This window comes from Macrotis lagotis, chromosome 1 (genome assembly GCF_037893015.1).
Source record: "Macrotis lagotis isolate mMagLag1 chromosome 1, bilby.v1.9.chrom.fasta, whole genome shotgun sequence".
Lineage (NCBI taxonomy): Eukaryota > Metazoa > Chordata > Mammalia > Peramelemorphia > Peramelidae > Macrotis > Macrotis lagotis.
Window position 1 is genome coordinate 358902642 of NC_133658.1, and position 22598 is coordinate 358925239.

The 22598-nt window shown below is 39.0% G+C and overlaps 1 protein-coding gene across 1 annotated transcript in view; it reads right to left on the reverse strand.

The window, feature by feature from the left end:
• TOX2 (TOX high mobility group box family member 2) overlaps nt 1-22598 on the reverse strand; it is a 306239-nt gene that overhangs the window by 108872 nt on the left and 174769 nt on the right. Inside the window, exon 3 of the mRNA XM_074212169.1 lies at nt 2746-2991. Within this exon, the coding sequence (XP_074068270.1) occupies nt 2746-2991 (246 nt within the window). The remainder of the gene's footprint in view (nt 1-2745; nt 2992-22598) is intronic.

Genomic DNA, 22598 nt, shown 5'->3' on the forward strand with positions numbered 1-22598 from the left:
CTGGATATGGAGTCAGGGAATCTGGGTTCAAATCCTTTCTCTCTCTTTACTACCTGTATGACAAATCACTAACCATTTCTGGGACTCAGTTTCCATATCTTTAAACTGAGAGGGTTGGACCAGATGGACTCTGAAGTCCATTCCAGATCTGAATATATGAATTATGAATAGGGTAGATACTTAATTGTTTACTAAATTGAATTTCATCATTTAAAAAGGTTTTTATGATAAACCTACATTCTGCAGCCTGGACTAAACTAGATTAATGTAAATTTGCAACTTTATCTCTTAATAATAGCAACAACACTATATAGACACGAATAAGTCTATATAGTGACTTTAGTATTTACAAAGCATTTCTTCACAGCAACCCTTTGAAGTAGGAAGTGTGAGAATTATTATTTCCATTGTACAGATGAGGAAACTAAGACTCTAGGTGGTAAGATGACTTGCTTGTGATTGCACAATCAGTAAGTCTTTGAAGTCTCCTGAGTCCAAACCTAGTGCTCCATCAGGACCACTCTGTTTGGGCTTCTCTTTTCTTTTCTCCCTTTCATAGAATGTTGTTCATACCTCTCTGACATTTTCCTTCAATCATGTTTTTTAGATTTGTATCATATTCCACTTAGAGACTATGTCTTACTTTATTCATCTATGTGTCTCACCATCTCTCCTACCTATCTTCACATCCTACCCCCTCCCCGAGTGCTAGTCAACAAAAATACAAGTAAACCAATTGCTCTTCCCCAATTTAGCTCCACATCCTGACCTGAAACCTCTACCTGATCTGACAACATCTTCCCTGGGCAATATTATTGTGCAGGTATTTCATTCCATAGAATCAGAAAATAAAATAGGTCAAACCTCACTTATTTCCACTATTGGATTATAGGATTGGGAAGGCCAGTCTAAATTAATGAAAAGCTGGATTCAGTTTTATTTCTTTCAGACACCACCTGAAATAGGTCAAGAAATTGTTGTCCTCTGGGCATTTCCCTTAAGGAATAGAGAAGCGCAACTTATAATGAGCTTGTAGACCATATATAATATATATATATATATATATATATATATATATATTGAAAGTCAAGGAATTTCATGGATGTAGGCACCCCTTCTAGAGATACAGATCACAAAACCACTACACTTTAGTTCACAGCTTAGTTGAGAGCCTCATATAGCAAAAATGTTCATCTCATTTTGGGCAGCTTTCTGTCCAAATATCTCTGAATCTAGCTAGTCTGGGGGTCCTCAAACAGACCATGCTTATAGACTGTTCTGCATGGTAGGATTGGCTAGAGCTTGCCTTTCACAGGTAGAGTCTTTGAGGGTTATTTTCATGCCCTGACATAGTATTAGAAGAGATCTTGGGGAGGAGAATATCCATCTATTTGTAGATGAGTAGATACACACATCTATAAGACTATATATGTGTAGTCTTATACATGTATATACACATAAGCTGTTAACAAATTTGAGTGTACTTGAAAAGTTTGCTTTTAACTAGGTTCAATTTTTCCCTTGCTCTCATCTTGAGTTGTTATCCGATCATTTTCAGTTGTGTCTGACTCTCCATGACCCCATTTGAGATTTTCTTGGCAAAGATATTGAAGTGGTTATTTCCTTTTCCAGCTCATTTTATAGACAGTAAACTGAGGCAAACCTAATTAAGTGTCCTGCCCACACTCACACAGTATATGTTTCTGGGGTTGGATTTTAACTCAAAAATGAATCTTTCTGACTCAAGTTCCTTTACTCTATCCAGTGTTCCATTTAGTTGTCCTATTTGTTTACTGGATATCTCTATCTAGGTATCCTGTGGGCAACTCAATCTTGCAATGTCTAAAATAATTTCTCCTTGAAAAACTTTTCCCTCAAACTCATCCACCCTTCTAACTTCTCTGTTGTCATTAAGGGTTGCCCATTAATTACCATCCTTCTAATTATGAACTTGTACAATTTCAGAATCATCCTCCATGCTTTTCTCTTCCTCAGCTTCCCTACCAATTATTCTTCAAGTTTTATTTATTTTTTCCTCCTCAACATCTCTCCCATTTATCCCCTTTTTTCTACTAAGCCACCTAATTTAATATCTCATTTTCACCTGTTATTTGCAGCATCTCCCTTTCTGATCTACCCCCTGAACAATTACAAAAATAGCCTTCCTAAAGAACAAATGACCAGTTCATCCCCCTACTCTAGAATCATCAGTGGCTCCTTACTGCTTCTATGAGGAAATACCAAGTCTTCAGTTTGATATCTAAAGTTGCCGGTTCCAAGCTTCATTTTCATATTTATTTCACAGTAGTCCTCCTTGATTTTTAATCAGACCGGCCAATGTGCTGTTTCCCTAAACTTGGCCATTCATTTCTCACCCCTCTGCTTTTACTTAGGTTGTCACCCTATTCACCTCTTAGATCCTTAGTTTTATGCTAAACTCAACTGAGGTGCTACTTCCTACAGGAAACCTTCCTCAATCCCCCTTGTTATCAATAGTTTCTCCTTCCCCAAATGATCTCTGATTTACTAATTTGTTTATTTGTTCATATCTCATAGTAGAATCTAAGGACAAGATCTCCTTGTTTCTGCACACACCCAGTACCTTGCCCAATTTAAGAAATAACTGTCAAATTGAACATTTATTTAGTCCATCTCATTTCATAATCACTAGTAATGAGAACAATAACAAGAAAAGAATTATTTTCAATTTCATGATGATAAATGTTAAGAAAAAAGGCTACTCACTGTGGGTAGTTGACTTGAGAGGAGGTGCCCATCTTGAGTCAACATGTTGGACACCATGATGGCAGGCAGGTCCATGTTTTGATAGGAATATGTTGGTATCAGACTGTTTGGAGGGAGACTGTGGCAGAGTGAATGATAGCCGGTCTCGTGGTCCACCAAGTGAAGAAGGGAGGGGTCTGGGAGATTAGGAGGAGTTATAGGAGGGATTTCATAGTCTTCATTATTCTCACTTTGACCATTATAAGTCTAAAATATTAAAAGGATATTTTCTTAATGTATCACTTCTTTGCCACCACAGAATCACAAAACAGCATTTATAGCAAAGACCCTTTGTCAGACCCTTCATGAATGAGTCCCATAAGGCAAATTCTATAATACCTATAGTAAAATAGTCATTCCCAAAGACTGCCCATATCATTGGGCCAAATTCCTTCCCCCCAAGCCACAGGCTCTTCTAATGACCCAAGTAACTTAAGTCTGACTTTGCTGCTCAGGTTATCATACAGTAAGGCTGGAAAGTTGGAGAAAGGTATATAGAACTCCAACCCCAGTTCTATCCCCAGCTCCAGCCCTATCTTATTGTCCTCTCAGCCTTGTTTCCCTGCTTGGTTGTTGCTCAAAGTCAAAATGTACTATATAAATCTTAGTGTAAAGAAGTGCAGCTCCCTAGAGTCCTAATGTTGGAGTTTTCTTCTAGGTATCTCAAAGTCTGTATTGCTCAACATTCAAGCAACTTCCTGATGTTCAGTAAGTATGGACCAACCTGTTTGGTGACCAATTCAGTGCCCGCTTTAATAAAAAATCTTGGTGGCTAAGATATTCATTAAGGACTATGAGAGCATCAAAATAGTTTTGTGGAGTATGATAAAATGCATCAAAAGTTTACTCACTATTTAGAAGTAGTTTCTGATTTAAAGCCAGAAAGAAATATAGATGTATGCAAAAAAGCCACTTGAGACAGCCTTGATATAGCTTTTACTCTTTTTTCCCCCCTCAAGATGACTTATAGTTACTGACCCTCTTTCTAAACCTTGATTCTTTTGATGTGTTAAAAGTTGCTAATGAACTTAACCTATACAAGAATAAAAAGTATGTATACTAAATTAAATAGCATTTATGAAGTGCCCGCTATATATTTATATGTAGGGCTAGAAACTATTTGCAAATATTATCTCATTTGATCCTAACAATAACAATGTGATAGGTACTATTATTATTTTTATTTTACAGTTGAGGAAATTGAGACAGAGGCTAAATGACTTGCCCAGGGGCACACAGCAAATGTTTGAGATCCGATTTGAATTCAGATCTACTGAGTCACTCAGGTGCCTCTAAGGATTGAGATTTGTAAAGCACTTTATAAGTATCAGTTTGGTATTTGCATATGTAGATTTTAAAGACCACTATACTGTCATTTCCTGCCCCCCTCCCCCCCTCCTCAAAGTATCCTTGCTTCTGTGGGGGAAGAAATTTTGTTAATTTTCTGATGACCAAAACAGTCTCACAATGATGTCCATTTGTTCTGGGGTTAAGAGGGAAGGTTTAAAGGATGCAAAAGATGGTTGCATTTCACAGGTTTTGAGAGAGGTAGTGGGAGTCATAGGAAAAAAACCCTGAATTGGGACTTGGGAGCCTCGGTGGTACTCCTGCCTTTGCCACTAACTTACTGTATGATACAGAGAAAGTCATTCCCCTTCTCTGGGTCTAAGTTTCTCCTTTTGTAAAATGAGGGGTTAACCACTTCCTCTCTGATATCTATGCCTCTGCGAAGTCTTGAGGAGGGGAATGGAAGAGCAGGACCTTCCCATGTAGGATTATCCCATGTAGCCAATTCCTTCCATGGGGAACAGAACAGCTGTGGGAGTTAACACAGGCATCATTTGTCCCTTTAGGAAACAAGAGGCTCTTGTTTTGAATGTTAAAAGTTTGATTTTCTGATTTATCTTCATAGTTCATGCAGATTTTAATGAATAGTTAAAAAAAAACTCACCTGATACCATGACTGAATTTAGATAAGGTGCTTGATTTAAAGCCAGAAATACAGATGTGAGCAAAAAATGCCCACGTGCGACAGCTTTGATTAATCCAGTTTCCTCAGATCCAGTGAGAGCATTATCCCTTTCTTTACCTTTCATCTAAAAAAATCAGTCTATTTAACCTGGATTCTAAAGTCTCTAGGTAATTGCCTAGATTTTCAAAATATCTTTTACAGATCTGCCTTTTTCTTTTGTCACCTTTGGATCCTAGGGGTATTTTTTTTTTTTTTTTTGCTTTCCTTTTTGCAAGATAAAGGGGTTAAGGGACTTGCCCAAGGTCCCATAGCTGACTCCAGGACTGGGTCTCTATCCCTAGCTGCCCCTTCCTGGGTGTATTTTTATGTAGAGTATAAGCTCTTTGAAGGCATGTTTGGTCCAACCTTTGGCTCTGTACCCCAGCAGCTGGCACAGAGCTCACAGGTGTTTAATAATTGCTGGACTGACTTGCCTGGAAGTGCTGTTGGCAGATGGCAAAATTTACCAACTCATTCCTTGCTGGGAGAGTTTCAGGGACTAAAGTGAGGTGGGGGGGAATGGGAGGGGGAGGCAGATGGATGTCTTCTGGACTACTCAGCTACCTGATTTCACTTAAGCAGTACTGCCTATCTTTCAATGGCAGATTGTTCCTATCTAAAGAGAAGGGTCGGTTTCATTTCTTGGATTTGTATCATAGAATCTAGGATCTGCAATAATTTTGGTTTTTGTCTTTTGTATCCTTAATGCTTAGCATGGTATCTGACACACAGTAGCTGCTTAATTGAAGATTTTTCCATTGAACTGAACATGAAGAGTCTGAAAGGCACATTCCAACTACCTTCTTTATCCTAACACTTCCCTGGCTCAGGGATTGGCCACCTTTTTTTATTTCCTTCTGGGGAATAAATGAATACTTGGGACCTTCCTTTCCTCCTTCCTTCCCTCCCTCCCCCCTCCAGAGATCTGGTAACCACTTTTCATTTGGGGGATAGGGACTTAGATTCAGTTAAGAAGAGGTCTGTGAATCCTTTCCCAGATATTTAGAAGGAGTTCAGAACATAGCATGGAGACTGAACTGAATAAATCAGCCTCCTCAAGCTCATTCCTCCAAATGGTTTATTTTTATATCAGTTCTACAAGCAAGTGGCTTTGCACTACTTAATGAAATTATGAAAAACCTCATTAGTTTTCTGAAGCTCTCATGGAGGAGACCAAGGTCCTGGTGGAGAGGTGTTCCTGTGTAAGTCTCTTTCCCTTTCCTGGGCCTGTTTCTTAGATGGTCTCTTAGGGCCCTACAAGCTCTGATGTTTTACAAGGCTCTGGCTGCTCTTAGGGGATGCTTCATTTTCCATATGAAAAAAGTGGGTCACTGATCACAGCCCCTGAATATTTCTCTTAGGAGTACAGTGCTCAGCAGGCAGGGGGGAAGCAACACCTCTTAAATTACAATGCCTTTGAAATCATCTTAAGTATTCTACAGTTATATCAGAATTAGGATCACGGCAACAACCATCAGAATCAGATTAGACAATATCCAATCAACATAATCGGTCTCGACAGTTGGAAGCAGTGCCCATTTTCCCCGGGGCTGACTCCCAGTGCTACGCTTTGCCAACAAGCAATCTTGAATGATGTTGCAGGAAGGTTTTGCTAAGAGAGAGGAGGGGCTATTTGGCTGGGGGAGGGGAGAGAAAGAAGGTTCAGGAGCAGCTGGAATAGTTGACCAGGGTCAGGGGCCAGCAATACAGTTCCATGTACATATTTCCCCTGAATCATCACAATAAAACTTTACAAGAAAACAAATCATTATGGACATTTAACTTGAGTGGAGCATTTTACAATCACAAAGTGCTTTTTAAAATTTTTTATTAACAATTTACAAGGTCTTCCAGGAGTTGCCTGGTCTACATAGCTGAGTGAGGTCTAGAGACCCAATTGAGCAGGGCTTGGGTACTGCATCAAGTGCACGGTCTAAGTAATCCAGGGCTTTGCATATTCTTTTAGTATTTTGGGAGAGAGAAAATACAATCAATTCTAGAGGCAGTCAGGTAATCAAACAGAAAAAAAAAAACAACCCAGTCTGGGATGTGCTCCTGGCTCTGACCCTAACTTAGAAAAATCCCTTTTCCTGTCTGACTTAGTTTCCTTCTCTGTGTGGGTTGGAATAGATGGTCTCTACAATCCCATCTAGCTCTGACATCCTAGGAGTCTAATATTCCAATAAATTTACAACTGGCTAGGTAGCCAATTGGGATAATTCTCCCACAAATCCACTTTTCCTTGAATCATCCTGACAATCTGTCTTCCATTCACTGGCTAATCACATAAATCAAATGTGGTCATACAGAAACGTACATGCATACTAGGGTTCTGTCACAGACTGCTGAGTCTGGGGGAGGGGTGGAGGAGCCCATCAAGGGTCCATTTCACTGATCTAAATACTATGGCAAAGAACCAATCAGAAGCCAGAGTCAAGTCCCCAGGTCGGAGTTATAAAGAAGGATAACGAGATCTGGAGGGATGCCTGCCCAGCAAATGAGAATTGAGACCCCAAACAACAAAGAATAGTGTTTAATCCCTCTGCCTCAGGACAGCCTGTCATGGATTTGAAGAGACTAATTGTCTTTGCTACTCTAGGCATTCTCAGCATCTTTGTATGGCATGGTTTCAGGGAAGGGAAGTGACTTATTTAACCACCATGCAGGTAGTTAACAGAAGAGATGGGATTCTGCATTGTTCCTCTTTCCCCAAAGTCTTTCTGTCTCTTTCTCTTTTCATTTCTCTTTATCTTATTTCCTCCCTCCATCTCTCTCTCCCTCCTTCCCTTCCTTCTTTCCTTTGTTTGTCTCTCCTTCCCTCCCTCCCTTCTTCCTTCTCTCTTTCCTTCTCCCCCCCCCCTCCAATATTCCATCTTATAGGCAGCTAGGGGTAATAGTAAGAGTTCTAGCCTTGGAACCAAATTCTATTGCACACTCTTATTAGAAATGTGACCCTGGGTCAGTCACTTAACCTTAGTTTCTCAGTCTCAGTTTCTTCATATGTAAAACGAAGATGATAATACCACCTACCTCATAGGGTGGTTAGAAAGCTTAAATGAAGTTATATATGTAGTACTTTATAAATATGAAAGCATTCTAGGAATCTAATATCCTAACAAATTTCCAACTAGCCAGTTGGGATGTTTCTCCTACAAATCCTTTTTTCCTTGTGTCATCTTGACAATCTGACTTCTATTCCATATATGTTAGCTATTACTATTATTATTATTATTTTCCACTCCCACCTCTACATTGAATTTAGCATGCATAATGAACACACAGGGTTATAGTTTGATAATTCTAATCAAAAGCTATAGGTAAAAACAGGTCACTCAATGAGGACTATGAATCCACAAGTTAATCTTTCTTTTAAACAAGACTCCCTCTTCCCTGTTAACCAAGAGGGTGTCTCTCCAACAAAATGGTGCTATCATTAGATGGGGACACTGAAGCAGACATGGCTCTGGGATACTCCTAAAGCACAGAAGAGATGGCAGTATGTCCATCGGACAGTTTCTAGACCAAAGGTTACAATAATTCTCCTGTACATAATCATATGGGGCACAGGTATGTGGAACTATCTAAAAATACCATGCAAAAATCCCAAGAACAGTTATTCCTATAATAGATGCATGCATAAATGTGCTGGTAAATGTTTAACAACTGACTCTCTGAAGAAAACTTTTGCATAACATACCTTTGAATTTAATCTGAATTATTAATAGTTTTCTATCACTTACTTAAGTCTAGACAAACAGCAAAATAATAAGCCTGATTTGTAGTATTTGCTGATTTTTGAGATGTAAATACTCTCAAAGAAAATTTAACAAACAGCTCTCCTGAGTCATTTTAGATAGCTCTAGTTTACACCTAGATTTGCTTTAGATCTGTCATAATCACTTCTTCAGAGATGGGGAATAGATAGTTCAGTAGCTTTTCTTTTAACCAATTTATTTTAATTAACTCCTCTCTGTAGCCCATGGAAAGAATAAGATATCATTTACTCTGTTTCAAGAAGTACTCCAGGGGCGACTAGGTGGTGCAGTGGATAGAGCACCAGCCCTGGAGTCAGGAAGACCTGAGTTCAAATCAGACCTAAGACATGTAATAATAATTACCCAGCTGTATGACCTTGGACAAATCACTTAACCCTATTGCCTTGCAAAAAACACAAAAAAATATTCCAAGAAGATGATGGAGACACCTTCCAGGTGTGGAAATGCCCTTAACAGGGTATTTAAGCTGTGGACATGGCTGGCATAACATGATGGCTGGGCAGCTCTAAGGCTACAGGTTGACCTTAAGTCTAAAGGAAATGAAATCGACAGGATCATCAAAGCCAATCCAGTTATTTTACAGGTAAATACATGAAAGGATTTAAGAGATCACCTAACAACCCCTCACCCCGAATTATTCAGAGAAGGGAATGGAAACTCAAAGAAATGAAATCATTTATCCCAAGCCACACCAAGGTCTGGATTCAAACCCAGACCTTGTGCATTAGCTGTTCAATCAACAAGCTTTTATTAAGTAACTTATTATTAAGTCAGGCACTGTCCAAAGTACTGGGAAGTCAAAGAAAGGTAGAATCATGGACCCTGCCTGCAAGGAGCTGATATTCTAATGGAAAATATTATTGTTCAATCATTTTCCAGTCATATATGATTTTCATGACCCTTATTTGGGGGTTTTCATGACAAAAATACTGGCATGGTTTGCCATTTTCCTTTTCAGATATATTTTGCAATAAGGAAATTGAGGTGACCAGGGTAAAATGGCTTGCTCAGGGTCACACAGCTAGTGTCTCAGGTTGTATTTGAGCTTGGGTCCTCCTGACTCCAGGACTAGCCCTCTATTCATTTTTTATCACCTAGCTGCCCATAACGAAGATGACAGGAAAACAATTAGGTACAAAGATGATGTATATAAAGTAGAAGGGAAGTTGTTTCAGAGGGAAGGCAGTAGTAGTGAGGATGGAGGGGAGACAGGAATGGATTTTTGGAGGAAATGGGATTTGAGCTTCCTTGAAGCAAGCTAGGAAAATAGGAGATAGAGGTGAGAAGGGAGAGTGTTCTAGGCATGGTGTCAGCCAGTGAAAAGGCCTGAAATCTGGAGATGGAGTGTTATGTGAGAGGGACATCAAATCTAGTGCTCTTTTCCCTAACCCATACAGCCTTGGGTCTCCAATAGAGACTCAAGAAGCCACAAAATCCATAAGGCCAGTTTAGAGGTTACACTAACTAGTGAGCACTAGGGAGTCTATTCAGAATTTTAAATGCAATCAAGACTTTTAAATGCAATAAAGCTCCATCTGCTGTATTTTTCCCCTTAGAGTCTAAAAGATTCTGAACATCAAGAAGTTTTGAGAGGGTTAGAGCCAACAGGATCCAAGCTCTACTCATATCATTCCTTCCCTCTAACTGCAATGCCATCCCTTCCCCATCTAGGATTTCTTGTTGACTAGTCTAGAGCCCCCAGGGCAAAGTCACTGATATCATATTAAAGGTTTACTCTTGTCCCTGCTTCTCACCAGTTTCTAATTTTCCTTGTCAACAGTGGGATCCCTTAGTCAGTGACTTGGGAGAGTTTGGAAAAAGCATCCCCAAGGCATGTGATTTCTCTTTTGAATATGGCACCAGTAGGTTACCAGTTTCTGCCAGATCCAAGAGTAAACTATTTGAATTGCCCCACAGTGACTGGTCTCTTTATCTTTCACACTACAGGATTAAAGAAAACAGAGGCATAAGACAAATGCCAACACAACCCATAGTCTGCTCCCTGTAATCTTATTTTTCAGGAAATTTTTATTCAAGTTAGCAAGGTGGTCGAGGCTACTGGAGGTAAACATACTTGTCCTGTCAAACAGCACTGAGTAGCAAGTGCTAAGATTGTATTTGGCAGATACCATGGCAGGGAATTCAGATTGGGGAAATTAGTAGGAAATATACAGATCAATACCCATCTACACTTGGTTGACAGCTGTGGACGTGGCTGGCATAACATGATGGCTGGGAAGCTCTAAGGCTACAGGTTGACCTTAAGTCTAAAGGAAATGAAATCGACAGGATCATCAAAGCCAATCCAGTTATTTTACAGGTAACGAAACTGAGACTGGGAAATTTTAAACTTGTCCAGGGTCACACAGGTAGGGTCAAGTGACAGAGTTGGGATTCAAACTCAGATCTAAGGCACTTCCCTCCCGACTCTATAACTTGCCTTAAGCATCTCTTTGGCTGAATCTCTTGATAGCTGGATTCTGTGAGTATTCATTAAAGCACTTATAATGTGCCCAGGGCTGTGCTAGAGATTGAGCTGGAAGAGGTGATGAGAGAAACAAATAAATCACTGTTATTCCTCATTTGCTTCCTCTTACAACAGAAGGTTCATTAAGGCAGAAGAACACTTGCCTTTTGGGCATTATAATGGCCCTGCTGGGCACATTTGCCCCTTGCCCTAGGCACTCTCTCTGTGCCTGGGACTTTTCTGCCCTTCCAGTGCAAGGACAAGCATCTTATTAGATTTTTAGATTCATTGTTTGACTGTAAGAGGAAGAATCAGGTGGTTGGTGAGGAAAGATTCACCAGAAGGAACAGTAAAGACCTCATACCTAGACCATGGTTTGGAAGGCAGCATGGTATTGCAGCGGGCAGGGAATACAACAACCACAAGATCTGGGGTCAGAGGATCTGAGGTCCCATATGTACTCCTAAATACCTGTGTGACCTTGGATGAGTTATAGCCCTCCTAGGGCTTTGGTTTTCTCATTTGAGAGTCAGACTAGATGATATCTAAGACCTCTTATCTAACTCTTTCATTTTTAATGTGAGGAAACTAAGGTTCAGAGAGGAAAAGGAACTTGTCCAAGTTCACAGAGTGAGCCCTGCAGGGAGGACTAGAACTCTAAGCTTCTGTGTATTATTTTTCAGTATATCATAGAGAGAGATAGGGTGGGGTGAATGGAAGCAGGGTGAGAAAGAAGGACGGAGAATTAGGGGGAATCATAGACTATAGGGATTATAAATGAGAGCTCAGACATTAAAGCCCAGAAAGGAAGTGAACACTTGTTTGGAGTAACACAGTAAGTTGGAGGTAGAACACAGCCTGGGAACCTGGTCTCCTGACTCCTCATTGTTTCTTTCATTTAAAAATCAAAACTTCAATACACTGGAAACTACCCAATGAACCAGAAGTCTTTTGAACAAATAAGCATATGTTGTATCAAAATATTGTAATAACATGATTATGAAAATTCATTTAAAGAGGCAATTAACCCACTTTACATACTAAAATATGCTGACACATACATGCTTCCTACTAATTCAATCAAATTCTGAATCTGTGGGACTCAGATCGCATCCAACTCACAGGTAAGCAGTCAGATTTGAAACTGCAAGAATATCCAGTGTAGAAGGTCTCTTAAAAGGTCATTTGATTCATTGTCCCGCTTTCAGGAAAAAATGTGACATAGTACATTTTATGGTACCCTTCTGAAAGTGTTCCTTGAAGAAACTTCAAGGACCAAGAATCACAAGTAAAATTCCTTCCTTATGCTCACTCACAGGCTTCCTTTTGGGAAACCGGAAGGGTGAACCAGGGATCCTCTGGTTAAGTCTCCTTTTTTTTTCATAGATGAGTGAGCTGAGAATCAGAGAGGAAAAGATTATTGTCACATTAGCTTGTGCCACAGGAAACTAGGTGTCAAAGTAGGGAGTATTGGACTTGGAGTCAAGAAGACCTAAATTTGAATTCTCTCTCAGACACCTACTAGATATATGAACCTGAGCAAATGGTTTAACCCCTTCTTCAAATCAGTTACCTCATCTATAAAATGGGGAGAATAATAGCCCCTTCCTCTCAAGGCTATTATGAGCATCTAAGGAAATATTAACTACAAAGTAGTTTGCAAAACCTAAAGTGCTATATAGATGCTAGTTATTATTCTCAATAACATTGCTAATAATAATAATGCCATAATCCAGACCAGAATTTAGGTCTCCCAAGTTCCAGGACAACTGCTTTTTCCACAACCTCTTTGTGCCTAATATTCTTATATCTGATTAAATGAACTCAAGAACTGAGTCAATCAAATGACTGTTATTTTCAGAGCCTCGTGGACCTAAACACAAGACCCATGACAATTATTCAAACATATGCTTGTTAACTGTCCATTACAATTCAGAGAAGTTTTTGATCATTTCCATTACTTTGAGCTCAAGTCCTTGAGGTGGAAGGGTCTCTGTTAAAAAAAAAATCTCTTGGGGCAGCTAGGTGGTACAGTGAATGGAGCACTGACCATGGAGTCAGGAGCACCTGACTTCAAATCCAGCCTCAGACACTTAATAATTGCTTAGCTGTGTGACCTTGGGCAAGTCACTTAACCCATTACCTTAAATTAGAAAAAAGTAAAAAAGTCCCTTAAGCTGATATATAGAGCTCTTAATAAAAATTCCAAAATATGCACCTAAATAATATAATAGTCTTCCTAATGGGGCTGTGAATAGTCCTTCAGGCAAAGAGTGCTCACTTTGCAGGTGGCATGATTCAGTGAGAGGCGTGCCCTTTAAAGAAAACAAAAGAGTCAAGGTAATATTAAAAGTAGACAATCCATAGAATTATAGATATATCCAGGAGATTTGGGCCATGTCATTAGCCCATGCTCACATGAATAGGTATTTAAGAAAAGAGTATTGAAGGGGCAGCTAGGTGGTACAGTGGATAGAACATCAGTCCTTGAGTCAGGACCCGAGTTCAAATTTGACCTCAGCCACTTTATAATTACCTAGCTGTGTGATCTTGGGCAAGTCACCCAACCAACCCCATTGCCTTGTAAAAAACAAAAAAAGAGTATTGAACTTGGAACTCAGACATTTTCTAGCTGGACTAGTCACTTAACCTCTGATTGTCAGCCTTCCTCAATTGTAAAATGAAGACAGTAATTCTTGTCATATATACTTGACTGGGTTTTGGATGCGTTAAAGATATAGAGAATTTTGTAAATCCTAATTCTAGGCATTATCATTGTCAATGTACATAGTCATTGTCATCCTCCTCCTCCTCACATCATTACAATCACCACCACCACCACCATCACCATCACTACCTCATCACCACAGCTATCACCACTATTATCATCATCATCACCGACATCTCTATCATCATAATATTCATCATCACCATCATCATCACCACCCCTACCATCATCATTATCCATCATCATCATCATCTTCATTTCAGCAGCAGCAGCAGCAGCAGCACCATCACTTGAGTTCGAATATTGCCTCTGCTGTATACTATTAGCACAAACTTGGGCAAGTGCTTAACCTTTCTGAAGCTCTGATCCTCATTTGTGAAATGAGATTAGAAGAACATGAGCTCCATAAGAGCAGGGATAGCTTCACTTTTGCATTTGTATCTCTGTGCCTCACATGATGCTGGGCACATGTAGAAGGCTTTTTCATAGAATGAAAGTGATCAGACTTGACCCTCAGAACAATAATAATCTCTTACAGAGGCATGGTGTTTTCATAGTTTTAAAGATCTGAATTCACTATTTCTTTCATCCTTCTGTAAGGTAGAAAGGCTAAGAAAGTTTAAAGAACTTGCTACAGTCATAAAACTAAAAAAAAGTAACCAAGGGGTGAGTTGATATGGAGGACCAGAAAACAGGTGGCATAACTCTGAGGCCAGTGTGCTTTCACTATGCCAAACTGCCTCCCTTCTGTAAAAGTAATCTTACGTTGTTCTTTAAGCTGCTTTTTTGCTCCTATTTTCTCTTTAACAAAATTGGATAGTATCTTATCCTAAACTGAAATTCTGTCAAATGAGAAGAGAGTTGAAGACTATAACTTCTTATGTGTAGAGTGAGTTTATTAATTCAGGGGGGACTGAAATACAATTTTGTCCAGCTTGTCTGTGTTTATAATGACCAAGCAAAATTAATCACAGTGGAGAATCCCCCCGTGTCAGTTATTTGAGAGATTTCTAATAGAATCTTTCTGATTCATGTCTTGCAGTATATCAGATCTGGAGTACTCTAGCCCTTCTCAAAATCCACATAATCGTGCCTTCTGGTTGGGTTGTCATTTTCCTAGAATAAAAATGTCTCTTCAAAAAAAAAAAGACATACACATAAACCAAAAGGAGAAAATAAAAATAGAGTTGCTTACAGTAGCATTGAAATTGCACTGGGGGATGAATTAATCTCACACCCAAATCTTTATTTACCTCAGCCAATGTAGGAATGAGGCAATTGAGTTGAGCTAGGGAAGCCACTTCAATTCATGCAACACTCCCAATTTGGCACCTACTATCTTTTTTTCTTTTCTCTGCTCTAAAAGTTACTGTTTTTGTAGGTCCTGGAACTGCTATCCCATAGTCTAAAAACAGTTTTATAATGGGAGACCATCAAATTATACATTAGTTTTGTTTATTAAAAATGTATCCAGGAAAGACCACATTAGTCCCAGAGGACTTTTGTTCAGCAAATTTTACGGTTCACAAAAAGGTTACAGTAGCTATGAGGCAGACTTACTTGCCCTAGGCAAGATGCACCATGCCAATGGAAAGAAAGGATTAGCAAGGCGACTTTTATCCCCATGGGGAAGGAAAGAGACTGACAGCCTTTATATGACAAAACCAACAATGAGCTTCAGAAAAAGGGAAGAAATGACAGTCTCTTGTAGGTCTGAAACCATTCACTTGTTCATTCAGAAAACATCCCCTAAGCCCCTACTGTGTGCAAAACACTGTGGGAGGTCCAAAGATGAGATTCCTTCAAAGATGAGGTGCCTTCTGCCCAAGTTGAGGTGACTTTAGAAAGCTTATTGTTCAATGGCAAATGAGGCATATTTTGTTACTATATTCTACATGATTGAATGAGTATAACCTATACCAAATTGTTTATTGTCTCAGAAATGGGGAAGGTGAAGAAATAAGAAATAAATTTAGTACAAAATTTAAAAAAAAGAATGCTAAAAATTGTCTTTACATGTAATTAAGGAAAAATAAAATATTATTTAAAAATAAGACATATTAAAGTAATTACAAGGCAAAGAGGAACTCAATGAGCACATACAAGAGGTACAAAGTGCTATTTATTCACTTAAGGGTCATTAACAAAATAGCTGTTATTTACAGAACACTATGTTGGGCACTGGGGGAAAAAAGAAGTTATCTAAGACTCTGCCTCTGCCCTCATGGAGCTCCCAATTTAATAGTAGGAAAATTCAAAGAAGAAGCAATCAAAACCAGGTTTTGGGAAATGTAAAAATTTTTATTATGTTTTTTGTTTTATTATGATGTTGCCATTTAAACAGAAGTAGTGGCAGCAACAAAAAAATAGGGAATCCTAAAGTTAACCAGACCTTCTGAAGTTTCTGGTACAATCCTATACCCAGACTGTCATCCTTAGGGTCAAAGATTTAGAGCCAGAGAACTCTAAGGTTTTCAAGTTCAGTTCCATCAACCTTGCTCACATATGCAAGGGAGTAAGTGGCAGTCAGGATTTGAATCCCATTGCCCTGACTCCAAAATTCAGCATTCTATCCACTATACTATGTCCCTATCCACAAAGTCCCTTAACTTATGCTTGAATATCTAGGGACATGGAGCTCACTACATAATAGAACAGTGCAATTGGTCAGTATAGTTGGACAACTAGATATTGAGTTGAAACCGCAGTTCCCTGTAACTTCTGTCTTTTGACTCCTCTGACTCTTAGAATTCCAAACTTTTATCAAGATACTGAAATTATATGTCCAGCATAGGTGCCTCATTAGAGTGTAAGCACTCTGAAGGCAGGCATTGTTTCATTTTTTTCCCCTTTCTCCCCAGTGCTGAGCATATAGTAAGTACTTAATAAATTTTTTTTGATCAACTAAACTGCTATGTGTAATGCATAATTCCCATTCAACCTCCACTCCCCTACATTCCCTTTCCATAATTACAGGAAGGAGAGGCTTCAGGGATCTTAACCAATACTTGAACCTCCATTGAAAGGGAATCCACTCACCAACAGAACCCATTTCACTTTAGGACAGAGCTAATTATTAGAAAGATTATCTTTATATAGAACAGAGATTTCTGTCTTTCTATTCCTTCCATCCATTGCCTCTAACTCTATCCCCTGGGGTCATTCAAAACTTTGATTCCTCATCCAACTAACAGTCTTTCAAATTTTGGAGGACAATTATCTGACAATATTGTAGGTTCTGTGTCCATAATAAAACTCTTACTTTCAGTTCTCTACCCAAATGCACAGAATATAATTAATGAGACATACAAGGGTTTTTAAGGTAAGCAAGTTCATTCCACGTGACTAATATAATTGAAATCTGATGAGGTGATGCTTAAGACTAGACTGTCACAATGAAAGAAATCCTCATCTAGAAAGAACAACTAAAAAAGAGCAATGAAGTAGTATTGTATATTAAACTCAAACAGAAATGGGGGCCACTAAATCAGACATAAAGATTCCTGCAGGTTTTATATTGACTTAGAAAACCAAATACACACATATGTATCTCAACACATTAAAATCAGATAGGAATTAAATTTTAATCTCATCTAGGCCACAGTGGGGAGAGTTGTGGACTGTCTACAGCCGCTGGCCACATTTGACACTTCTGATATAGATCCTTGACCAGAAAGAAGAAATAAGATAAAAATTTGAGAAGCAGATCACAACACCAGTACAGAAACATGGTATTATAGTGATGGAGAATTCCCACTCTTCAAATGCTTAAAGCTCTTTCTCCCAAAAGCAAGTAGCTAATGAATTCTCAATTTGATATATGTTATTTTCTTTGGAAAGTAGAGATACAGAAAACAGAAGCTGGATATTTTGGACCTATCCTAAGTGCTGGAGAGACAATGAGAGGCAAAAAAAAATCCTTGACCTCAGTCTAATAAGAGAGATAACATGAAAATAATGATATATAAACAAGCGATATATATATATTATATATGCTTTATATACACCCCATATATATGTATATATATATATATATATATATATGTATAGGGGTTTTTGTGTGTGTGTGTGTGTGTGTGTGTGTGTGTGTGTGTGTGTGTGATAAACTGGTAATAATAGAGGCACTAGGGAAGGCACTGGCATTAAGACATCAGGGAGGGACAATTAGGTAGCTCAGTGGAGAGTCAGGAAGACTGAGTTCCGATGCAACCTCAGATACTTACTATCTATGTGACCCTGGGCAAGTCATTTAACCCTGTTTACAAATTAAAAAAAAAGTTGGGGAAATAAGAATGGAGGATGCCTACTTCAAATCCTTAAGAAGAAGATTCAGATAGGAAGTCTCCAGGAATTTTGCAATGTCTCATCAGGAAAAAAAAATGAACTGGGGGTTTAAATCATCCATGTAAGTCAGGGTCCTTGTGAAGTCAAGAGAGAAGAAGGAAGTTAGAGATAGATGAGTTCATATGCCAAATCCCTCCAAGCCTTCCCAGTCATGCTGTCACAAGGAACATTAGAGGTAGAAGAAACCTCAGAAAACATATAATCTGAAACAAGGCCCTGAGAGAAGAGCTATTAACACTCTCTACAGAATGATGTTGATCAATCCTTATATGACAGCTTGTAGCTCAGTGGATAGAACATTGGTCCTGGAGTCAGGAAGATCTGAGCTCGAATCCAGCTTCAGGTACTTATTATTTACGGAACTGGAGGTAGCCTTGAAGGCCATCTAGCCCTTTGGAGGCACTACATCCTGGCCTGACTTCCTGTGTGCGGGAGCTTCTCTTCCTATCTCCGACTCCACCATATTTTCCAGGGCTGTCCAACTCAGCACTGGAAGGAACTCCCGGGATCATCTAGCTTAATCCTCTAGTTTTAGTGAAAAGGAAACAGGCTCAGAGAGTAGCAAGATCTTAACCAAGGACAAGAATAGAACTGGGCCCAGCCCCCAGGTCTCCTGACTAGGTCCTATTGTCAGGGTTTAGATTCTCCCCTTTCACTCCTTACACTTCTCTCCCTTTTATGGCTAAGATGGAAGGTCGCTAGTACTACAAGGGGTGAGTCAGACCAATTAATTAGAAGCTTTCACTCAGGATAACCAGTGCCTTGGAAGAGTATAATTTCTGTACTCAGCTCAAAGCACTCAGAGAACTGCAAGCTGGGAATACACAGAGTGGTCCCTGGGGACCTGAAAGATACACCTCCTGTAAGTGGATCCTTTTCCTCTTATAGGGCACATTTGCAAGCCTGATAGTTGTAAAATATTTTGAACCCCTATAAAGAAATTTGATGGTGTCTGGCTTGCTCTCTGTTCCTCTCAGGGAACCTCATTGTCTCTTTTGATGAAACACAGGAGGATTTGCTCTCTAGAAACACCGAGAAAAGTAGAAGGATGTCCCAAGAGATGATACCTCTAGTGTTCCCCTCTCCCCCAACCTCTGGGTTCAAATTCATCATTGTGCAGTCTACCACTGAGACGCTTGATAATAGTGAACTGTGAAGACTGGGATGTCACCTGGTCCAATCCAACACTTTTTCCCCTATAAGGAAACTGAGGACCAGAGAAATTTCTATCAATCAAACAAGCATTTATTACACACTTGCTATATAAGGACAGAGTTTAACTAGGGTTCCTGGAGAAAGTGTCACCTGAAGGAAGCTAGGTTGCAGAGATAAGGAGGGAGTATATTCCATGGCAGACAGCCCATTGAAAGACATGGAAATGGGAAATTAATATCATGTGTGAAATTTTTTGTGTTCCTTTGTACATAATACTGCCTTTTACTCCTATTATCTCATTTTATTCTCAAAACAGCTCTGTGAGGGAGTATTAGTATGCTCATTTCAGAGATAAGATACTTGGACTCAGAGAGTTAAATAAGCCTTAGGTCCCACAGCTGGTGAGAGCATCAGGATGAAAATCCAGATTTTTGACACACGGTCTAGTGAGTGCTCTTTCCCCATGTATTCTATCTCTCTGGGAATGTTTTCTTCAGCTTCACAATACCACCACATATGTATGTGTGTGCATATGCATGCGTGTCTATGTTTTGAAATAATTGACCCAAATCTATATTAAGGTTTATCCTAAAAGAAAAGATCTGCTTCTCTTGTTTTCCTTTGCCTGGCTTTGACATGTCTGTTTAGCACAAGAAGCCCAGAGGATGTCTGAGAAAACTGGCATAATGGAGTTGAATGAACACCTCCCCCAGGGTGTCCAGCTGCTACCAAAGCAATTTCACAGCTCATCATCCATTATGAGATTAAAATAATTTTTTTCCTCCCATGAAGTATTAATAAATTGTGCAGGCAGCTAAGGGCTGGGCTCATTGACACAAGTGGTAGTGAGTCACCCACCCTAGCTATTTTTCACTGGGCTTCAGTAGGGATGGTTTTCCTCAGGCTGTAATTGAGTGACAAGATGTAAAACTCCAGACGTTACTGTTGGTTATCTTTCTCTTCCAGAGACTCATTGTAGGAGGGTGCCTTCAGCTCTCCAGGTGACACAGAGCCCAGGTGAAGGATAAGAACTGAAGAGTGGAGAGAGAACACTGAATTTTGATGTCAAAAGAACTGGGTTCAAATCTAGTCACTTTTTCTTACGCTGCATTGTCAGTTATGTCCAACTCTTTGAGACCCTATTTGGGGTTTTCTTGACCAAGACACCAAAGTGGTTTGCTATTTCCTTCTCCAGTTCATTTTACAGATGAGAAAACTGAGGTAAAGAGGATTAAGTGATTTGTCCAAGATCACACAGCTTGTAAGTGTTTGAAGCCAGATTTGAACTCAAGAAGTCAGTCTTCCAGATTTTAAGTCCATCACTCTGTCACCCAGCTTCCCCAGAATCAGGAAGATACGAGTTCAAATTCAGCCTCAGAGATGTGTGACTCTGGATAATTCATTTAACCCTGTTTGTGCCACTTTTCTAACATAACCCTTGGCAAGTTACTAACTTGAAGTATATGAGTATTGATCACTTTTCTTGACAAATAGGGTTGATGAAATTCTGCTCACTTCACAGAATAGTTTTGAATAAGATAACTTGTAAATCTGAAATCTCAACTGAAATGTGAATTGCATAAAACTATCTGGTAGACCATAGCTATAGATATAAACTCTAATGATTCTTCCATCCTCCTCCAATGAGGAAAGGAATTATCCTACATGGGTGAATTTTCCAGATAGCAGACACACACACACACACACACACACACACACACACACACGTGTTATTTCCTTGATGGAATGGGAAGGATATATTTCATTTGTTTTTTTGTATCTTTAGTTTTTAGTCAAATGCCAGGTCATAGCCAATATTTAATAAATGCTAATTAACTGATTACTCTTTAAATGATAAATCAATGAAGAAGAATTTATTAAGTACCTACTAAGGGTAAAGTACTGCTCTAAGTGCTAACAATATAAATAGAAAAGCAAGAAAGTCTTTATTACTCAAAGAGTTCATGTACTTTTTAAAATTTAATTTTTAAAAAATTAGTAGAAATTGAGTAGGAAATCAGCGTGGGAAGATGGAAAGAGAACTGTATATAGTTTCATAAGACCTGGGTCCAATTCCCAACTCTGCTTCCTTAGGCAGATTGCTTTATTTCCCTGGACCTTGGTTCTTTTATCTATAAATTGTGGAAACTGTTAGATCACTCCTAAGGTTCCTTCCAGTTCTAAATCTGTTATTTCATGATCACCTCCATTTACATCCAGCCTAGCATGTTTCTTTAACATCCAATGAGCCCTTTGAACCCCCTCATCCATCCTTCTCCTTTCAAACATGAAGACGCTGGGCTGCTACCAGTTTGCCTTACAGCTAGCTTCTGGGTGGTCAGGGGGATCACTCGTCTCCTCTCTGCTTTCCCCCTCCTTCAAAGGAAGTGTGAGAATGAAGTTGAGAGGGGAGAGAATGATCAGAGAGTAGACCCAATAAAAGGTTAAAAACAGATAAAGTGACCAAAGGATTGTGGGAACTCAGCATTAAAAAGGAGGTGGATTTGGAGCATAAAAGTTACATCTTTTTCAGCAGGTGGCAAGACAGGTTAAAAATGCAGCCTGAGAAATGCCAGGGCAGGAAAGGGTCATCTCTGATACACCTAGAGAGTTGGGTTATTTCTATCTGGTGAAAATGAGATCATTTTAGAAGTTGAAATTCAGAAGAAAGCATTGGAGCAATCTCACCTTAAAAATGTCATCCCCAGAAAAGCCTAGAGTGAATGTAAAATCAGTCATGCCCCAAACAATTTCCAGTCTATTGAAGTTGTTTTTTTTTCCCTTCATTTGAAAACACTCTAACACATTTACTGAAGAAATGACCATTTTCCTAAAATTGCATTGATTTATATGGAACAAATAAAACATTATGACCAATCAAAGTAATAACACAGTAATAACTTTGTAAACACAGAACAACAAAAAGTTTGGATATAAAAATGGGATGGGGGCTAGTTTTCATTAATTGAGTACTCCTTTTTGGACCTGATTGATAGCTGACTTTAAATTCAAGAAGATTAAAGCCTCGAAGAAGGAAAAAAAACTGATACAGTAGAAGAAGCAATGGAACTGAAGTCAAAGAGCCTACAGTAGAGTCCTGGCTTTACTTTTGATTTTTTGATTTTTGTGCAAGAAATTCCTCCCTGGACCTTAGTCTTCTTATCTGTAAAATGGGAAGAGAATGTTGGACCAAATAACCTTTAAGATCTCTTGCAGCTTTAAACCCTGTTATATGAACTTAGAAAAAATGAAATGAAAGGCTCAACAGAAAGTCTATTTGATAGATGAGTTCCTATTTTCCAGCGACCACTCCCCAAACCAATAAAATAAAAT